At 46.5% G+C, this 7,652-nt stretch overlaps 1 protein-coding gene across 1 annotated transcript; it reads left to right on the top strand.

Annotated features, from left to right (window-relative positions):
- Positions 1 to 1,385: 1,385 nt before the first annotated feature.
- FABP7 (fatty acid binding protein 7) lies at positions 1,386 to 4,886 on the top strand. The gene is made up of 4 exons (XM_075087550.1): positions 1,386 to 1,554; positions 2,183 to 2,355; positions 3,012 to 3,113; positions 4,618 to 4,886. The coding sequence occupies exons 1-4, from the start codon at positions 1,482 to 1,484 to the stop codon at positions 4,666 to 4,668; spliced, it is 399 nt and encodes a 132-aa protein (XP_074943651.1). The 5' UTR covers positions 1,386 to 1,481; the 3' UTR covers positions 4,669 to 4,886.
- Positions 4,887 to 7,652: the final 2,766 nt, after the last annotated feature.

Consider the following 7,652-nt stretch of genomic DNA (forward strand, 5'->3'; position numbering starts at 1 on the left):
CAGTAATGCTGGTATTCTGTGCAAGCTTTGGAGACGCAGAATTATCCAACTGTGACAAAAAAAAAAAAAGGGACTTGATCCCTTTCAGCCTTATGAACAACAACTGGCGGTCTGTTATTTCAAGTGATGCTCTTACCCTCCCTGGCTTTCTGAGCACTGGCTGGAAAGTCTCAGAAGAGGAAGTCGGACATAAGCAGAGCAGCTTATGGAGGCCTTTCGTGTCTCTCTCTGTACCTCACAGGAAGGAGATGGAAGGTTAAAGAGAAATAGATGCACTAGTTCATACCCTTAGGTTATCAAGACTAATGAAAATTGTGTTGTGTGGTAAAAGGAATTAGGATTATATTCCTGGGGTTAATTCAGAGAGGGGTTAATTCTTTCTGACGACAAGTAAAAAAGTGGCAAATTAAATAAAAATCCCATCAGAAGCCATCACTTCCACTACAACCAAAGGATGTGCCATACTACAAGAGCCTGAAAGAAGCGCGAATGACAGTCAAAAACTAATTTTAAAATATTAGGAAAATATTCCTAATTATTTATATTTGGTATGGCTGGACCAGGTAGAAGATTGTTGAGGCTTTGTTCCTAAATCACGGAAAGTCTATTTTACTTAGTCCCGGAGTTTTGTTACGATTGCTGAGGAGCGTGATTCACAACCCTGGAATCCATCCGAGCTGTAGGTCTGGAAAAGGCAACACGGTGGCTTGTCCCATGGAGGCAGGCTGCTTTCTGACAAACACTCAGGAGACAAGGTGACCACCTAGAGCCTTCAGTGAATTTCAAAGAACACCTGCAAGAAGGAAAACATTCCCCCTCTAGCAGAAAAAAGCGCCTTAGAGGAAACAGTTTTAAGCTCTTTTCCTTCTTTCTTGGTTTCCTAACAGTTGTGGAGGCGAGATGCTGGTTCCAGCCAGCGATGGCAAACGCCAGTTTCACACTGCGCCCGTACAGACGCCGTGTGATCGCGGGGGAAACGGTTCCGCACTCGCTTGATGCCAAACCGGGCGTGAAAGTCTGTATTTTTATTAAGCAGGGCACTTCAGTTTGGTGCCCGCTTCTCTTTTTGCCCATGGTACTTCCAGAGGGACAGCGCCTCGCCCTGCCCCCCTCAGTGTCCCGCTGGGCGCCCGGGCCCGGGCGGGCGGCGCCGGCCGGGGACCCCCGCTCCCCTTCCCCTCTCTTGCTCCCCTTCCCCTCTCTTGCTCCCCTTCCCGTCTCCCCCTCCCCTTCCCCAGCGGCGGGGGTGGCGAGGGCGGCGGCGGGGGACGGGGGGGAATCGCCCTTCCCCGGCGGGGCGGGGAGGAGCCGTCGCGCCGCTGCCCTCCGGTCCGGCGGGGGCGGACCGCGGCTGCCCCCCGCCCCCCGGCCCCCCGCCGGGAGCCGGCTTTAAATGCGGGGCAGCGCGGCAGCGGCGGTGCTCCCCGTCGCTCCCGCTGTCCCTTGCCAGCCCCCGCCGCCCCCCCCCGGTACCCGCCGCCATGGTCGAGGCTTTCTGCGCCACCTGGAAGCTGGTGGACAGCCACAACTTCGACGAGTACATGAAGGCGCTGGGTAGGTACGGCCGGGCGGCGGCGGCACGGTTAGGAGAGCCGGAATTTTGCACCATCCTAACAAAAAAAAAAAAAAAAGTAGCAGCCCCCCCCTCGCCCGCCCGCCGCTGCCGCAGGTGCGGGAGAGGCGTTCGCAGAGGCCGGGGGAGTCTGGGCGGCCGTGCCTCTCCCAGCAGAGTTAATTCAGCCCGGGGGTACCGGGGTGCGTTCGCCTGAGAGCCGGGTAGAGGCTCCGGAGACGCCCCCGGCTTAGGGGAAACGCACGAAAGAAGGGCAAATGCTGCCTGCAAATAAACTGGAAACAAACAACAACCAAAAAAAGCAATCATTGCGCTGGAGTGATAAGGAACTGAAATGCGCGGCAGCAGGAGCGGCTGTCAGCGGCATGGCGTGCTGCTGAAGGGGTTCCTCGTCAGGGTGCTCGGAGGTAGAGCTGCGCCTCGGGGGGGTGGGGGGGTACCTGCGGATACTTCAGGTATAAGGGCACAAGGGAAGCAGAAAGTAGTAGTTCATTCTGCTAGCTTAAAGCTATGGAGCGAGAGAAGAGCTTTCTGTACCTTGATGTGTGGCAAAAAAGATGTAAAAAACCGGAATGTCTGATGGATTTCTCTTTTGTCTTGATGCTCTAGGAGTGGGGTTTGCGACACGGCAGGTGGGGAATGTGACTAAACCCACTGTGATTATCAGCAGCGAGGGGGACAAAGTAGTGATCAGGACTCAGAGCACTTTCAAAAACACAGAAATCAGCTTTAAACTTGGAGAAGAATTTGATGAAACTACCCCCGATGACAGAAACTGCAAAGTAAGTGAACGCTCGGGCTGGAGTGGCTTCTTATTTTTTCTCCTCTTCCTCCCCACCCCCGAGGCTGTATCTTTCCACAGGGTCGAAGGAAAAAAATGTAACTTCTGCTATGACCAGTTGTAGCACTGTGCAGGACAGGAAAAAAAAGGCAAGACTGTATCTTACTTGCCCACTTACGCTATGTCTTGTCTGAAGCCATGTGTTGTGTCACCAGCCCCCATCTGCCTTCCAGTGTTGAAGAATTGTGTTAGCTGCGTGCTTTTCTTTCAATCCAAGTATCATTTGGCGTAACTTTTTCTAGTCGATCTGGGGAAATGCCTATTCGATGGAGGCATCATGGAGATGTCCTGCATCTCTGGGGGCTTGACGTAAATGTTATCCCAAAGCTCATCGGAAACAGTGGCTCTTGTGAGACTGGAACTCAAAGCAAACAACTTTTTTCATCCTTTGATACAAACAAGAATTGTATGGAGTTCATGCTTAAAATGAGGATGATTCATGGGCTTGGCTTTAAAATGGCTGGGACTACTTTATCATTCTAGATCCGCACCCATCTATTGAAAAGAATTCAATAGAATACTACATGCTGAATGTGTGAGCAGAATCCCAAATACCCCAAATAAATGAATGTCTTTGTGTTTCTTGGTATCTCTCAGTCAGTTGTGACCCTGGACGGAGACAAGCTAGTGCACGTACAGAAGTGGGACGGCAAGGAGACAAACTTTGTGAGAGAAATAAAGGATGGCAAGATGGTAATGGTAAGTATAAAGCTCACTGAGCATTCACATATACCGCTAACACTCCCCACTTATATTTATCTCAAGCTTTATGAACAGGTAGTGTTACTTACACACAAAACTTTAAACTATTTGGTGGGGAAAGCTAGCAGAGATTTTTTTGAGTATTTGTTTTGTTTTGCATCTTGTTTTACGGACAACTGAAAAATCGCTAATGGTTTTAGGCAGGCCAGCCAGTGGATTCCCAGAGTGTATATGTCCTTTGTAGAGTTTGCGTAAAATGCCCAAGCAAAAAAAAAAGTCCTGGTGAGCTGGAAAAAATAAAATGTTCTTGATTCTATATGCAATGATCTGTTGCCAGTGCTAATTTATATTTCTTTAAAAACTTGTTTTATATATGCACGCATGACTAATATTTAGTTACACAGAACAACTATTTCCTTAGGAAAATAAAATTACAATATTGCAGGAGCTAAGAACATTTTCATATTTAATAATAGAGGGTTTATTCCTCCTGTCTTGTTGAAAACTACGATAAACAGCAACTGTGTGAAGAAAAGTCTTGTTTTAAATTCACATTCTTTTCCTGACTTTTCAAGAACGGTGGTATGGGGTGAATAAATCGTCTAAGTTACTATATCTCATGTCCAGGGTGGTGCTCCTCATGCTTATTTTTGGCACAGAGATGTAACTTCCAAAAATAAAACCTCTTCAGCTATACTAATCTATGTGACTTGGCTGTTGGAGAAAACCAGTTAGCTTGTTTTCTAAATACTTCAGAGAGTATCTGTATGGATGGAGACTTCCAATTACTTAAAACCTTAAAGCATACAGTTGGCGCAAGACAATGTGACAGGAGATTCAAGGGAAAATACGTGCCTTGGTTTTGGAAGCAACTACATGCATATACAGAAAACCTTTTCCTTTGGAATTGGAACACGGTGAGATGCCCTGTTCCACTTCAGGAAACACCTCCAAAGCTCACACACTGTAGTTATTGTTCTGCACAACTGCAATAACTAAAATATCTGGTAGTTCTCGCTATGTAAGTGCACAGAATGCATTTATTTTAATACAAGGTTCTCCTTAAGTATATGCCTATGTATAACAGTTTACAATATGGGTAGAGAGGACTTGGATTTTAGAGTGCACGTTTTGCAGTCTGATCAGCTTTGGGAAAATAAGCATTAAATCTGTACTAAAACAATGCTATATTTAAGAAATTACATTCACAAAATTAGAAAAGTTAAAACAGTTATTCCTAGTCTCACTTCAGTTGCCTGGTACACATGCATTATGTGCTTCTTGGGTTTGAAAGTAGCAGTGAGAGAGTTACATTTAATATGGGATCCATAACTTTGAGTTTTTGCCTCCTGTTCATTTAAAATATCACTAATCTAGACCAACTATATATAAAGCACATAATGTAAAACAACCTTGCTCTAGCATGGGCTTCTTAATGTGTTAAGCCATTACAGAATATGGTCCAGCATCTAACGTGTCTGTCTTTTCCTTGGACTTGCAGACTCTCACCTTTGGTGATGTGGTTGCTGTTCGCCACTATGAGAAAGCGTAGAGTTTACCTGACCTCTGTCCAGATGTTACTTCTGCTGGATGGATTAATGTGCCGTCCATAATCGAACGTAGCTAAAATGCACATTTCTGGCATGAAAGGTTAATAAAGAGTTTTGGGGGGTGTGTGTTTTTTTAAAAAAAAACTTCATGCCATCAAATTGGCAAGTTCGTGCTGTAGAGTGAAACAGGTTAAATATGGTATTAAATTTCTGAAACACGTGCCTCTTTTTTTTTTTTACAGTAAATGGAACATATTTGAATTGTTTTGGAATGCAGATCAAACAAATTAAAAAGTTTTTTAAACCTGTGCTCCTTTGCATTTAATTGGCTAATATTCCAGTGTTCTGGAAGGAGTTGTTGAAAGTTCCTTTTTGAGCTAAACAGCAGAAAAGTGTGTGGCACACAACGCTGCAGCAGCCTCTTTATGAGATGAGTGAGAGTATATGGGAAATGAAAAACTTCCTTCGTTCTACCTCACTGGTTTATTTTTTCTGGAGAAATATAAAGCCCCTGTCTTTATATATGTAGGCAGAGAAGTGAGAGTCTCAAGCCACTTTCAGCTCCTTCCTTCACTGCGAACTGCAATCCAGTGCACGCTAAGGTCAGTAGATAGGCAGTCTTCGATGTCAGGGGGGATCCTGTAGTATTGGTTTTAACAGATACAGGAGTTTTTGTTTTGGTGGGGTTTTTGCCAGTATAGAGAAGACTGAAGTAAATTCAAGTGCAAAGATTGAAGCGTTTCACAGAATGGGAAGGAAGGACCACCATCGTAAAGGGCAGGACTGGGGGGGAACCTAAAGTACAAAGTTTATCTTTCATCAGTCTCCACAGGGGTGGGAGGAAAACAAAGGGAAAGTAGTACAAGACAAACCTGAGATTCCCCGCCCCAGGCTGTAGTTTCATAGCTAATATATACAGGAGATAACAAGTTGCCATGTGAGAAATTTAAAATAAAATGCTGCTCGAAGGAGATTAATTAAAACCTTGTTCCTGAAGAATATTCCCTAAAAGACCAGGGTAGGAAAAACAGTTTTACACTTCAGATTATTAGGAAAATTGAAACAGGTTGCTGGCAGTATGGAGGAGATTGTTTGGCGAGTCCATGTTTTCTGACACGGTGACTCAGTGGACCACGTGGAGGTGTAGCTCCTACAACCTTTCAAACAAAGGCAGAGCTGAGCTGTGGCTTTAGCTGGGGCTGGGTGGCTGCAGGGGGCGGTGCAGGAGGGGCATCCTGCCCACCAGCATCCCCCAGCCTAATACTGCACTGTATCGTCCTTCAGATCTGCTACGTGGTATCTTGGGAAGTGGCTTCTTGCTTCCCTGGAAAGCTAGGATAACGGGTAACTCATCTGATAAAAGTTCACGCACAACTATGGCACCTAACCAACACAAAAAATTTAATGTTGTTAGCTTTACTTTTTCACAAAGAAGCTGCCTGAAAGGGACATCCAAGTCTATTTTCTCTTGTGGGGAACACTAAGAATCCCTAATTATGAACCATTATTAATATGTTTTATTTGGTGGGTTTTTTAAGCCTAGGAGCTAACTTTTTCATCAGAGAAATGAAAAGTAGAACTTGTTGCAGTGGTATGGGGAACTGCAGTCTCTGTTTTGGGCTGCTTCACCTGCTAAAGTGCAAGTTACGTTTAAACAGCACCTTCCGCCCTTCGGTTTTATTATCCTCAGCTTCAGTACCTAATACAGCTTTCATCCGTCTCCCCTGCGTTGCTGCCTGTTTGCCCATGGGTGCATTCGCCACGTGACTGTCCTTCCCAGCCACCCCTTCTCAGAAATGTGGGGAAAAACTTCACCACTGGGGAAAACAGACTTGGTACCCAGTACTGGCATTCATCTTCATGACAGGTGATTTGTGGGGTCGTGAATTAAAAAAATAAGGTTTTTATTAAATATGAGGAAAGGAATGCAGAGACAGATTGTTAAGACTTAGTTTACAAATAAACCCTGAACTGTAAATATTTTACATTACACTTTTAAACAAAGGTTACTTTTCCCTACATACATATGTTCTGTAAGTCACGTCAAACCATCATGAAGTGTATTGGTGAAATCTTTTGCTGTTCTAAAGATGAATGATATGTCAAATTAAATAAGGGAGAGGAAAAAGGAGAAGTGGTACCTGTGAAGTGCCTGTAGCACTACTCAGAGGAGTGGAAAAGTGAGGAAAATACCAGCACACAGGACTTCCAGCTGCTGGTGAAACTGTTTTGCAAAGCCCCAGAAAGCAGATCCAAACAGAACAGCACAGTGAGCAGTGGGATGTTTGAGGGCAGCTACGGGATCCACGACATCATTATTCTGGTCTGCTCCTAAAGCTGACACGAGTACTCCTCACCGGAAACTGCTCTGACCTCAGCTATAAGCAGCAGCTCTGCTAACATAAAGCCTTAGCAATGGAGACTCGTATTTACAATACCCCTCAGCATTTTCCTTAAGCTGTATTAACGGTGTACTTGGTGGCATATTTCGTCAGCTTTTTGTGTAATTTTAAAGCGTGTTAAGTAACCAGGATCCATTTTCACATGTGTGCAGTGAGAAACCTTCCTCCGAAAAGATGCCCGAGACTCCTGCTGGGCGTCGGAGCGCAGCCTGCTCGGGGCAGCCTTAGGCAGCGCCCCAGGGCCGCCGGCCCGGCCCGGCCCGCAGCACCCCCGGCCCTCAGAGGCGTTTCTCACCCCAGCTCTGTCGGCCGGCCCTGGGAGAAAGGTTTTCGGCCGGTTCGGAGAGCCGTGACCCCGTGCTGGGAGCCCAGGGCTCGAAGGCCAGGCCCACCAGGCGCCCCAGGCCACCGGCCGAGCGGGGAAATGAGTTCTCCTGTCCGATTCACCTTCCTTCGAGGCCGCTTGCAAGTCCGCCGGTACCGTCCGTTTAGCCCTGCCCGCGGCCTGGCTGGCTCCTACGAGCACCCCAGCGCTGACCCGGGGGTGGTACCTCCTGCGGGTCACCCCGACGCCCGGCACGGTC

This window comes from Phalacrocorax aristotelis, chromosome 3, assembly GCF_949628215.1.
Source record: "Phalacrocorax aristotelis chromosome 3, bGulAri2.1, whole genome shotgun sequence".
Lineage (NCBI taxonomy): Eukaryota > Metazoa > Chordata > Aves > Suliformes > Phalacrocoracidae > Phalacrocorax > Phalacrocorax aristotelis.

What these genes read in the sequence shown, in the direction of transcription:
- FABP7 (XM_075087550.1), top strand. Translation starts at nt 1,482, where the DNA reads ATGGTCGAGGCTTTCTGCGCCACCTGGAAGCTGGTGGACAGCCACAAC. An exon ending in CGAGTACATGAAGGCGCTGG is followed by an intron (nt 1,555 to 2,182) that starts GTAGGTACGGCC and finishes TTGATGCTCTAG; the next exon opens with GAGTGGGGTTTGCGACACGG. An exon ending in CCGATGACAGAAACTGCAAA is followed by an intron (nt 2,356 to 3,011) that starts GTAAGTGAACGC and finishes GGTATCTCTCAG; the next exon opens with TCAGTTGTGACCCTGGACGG.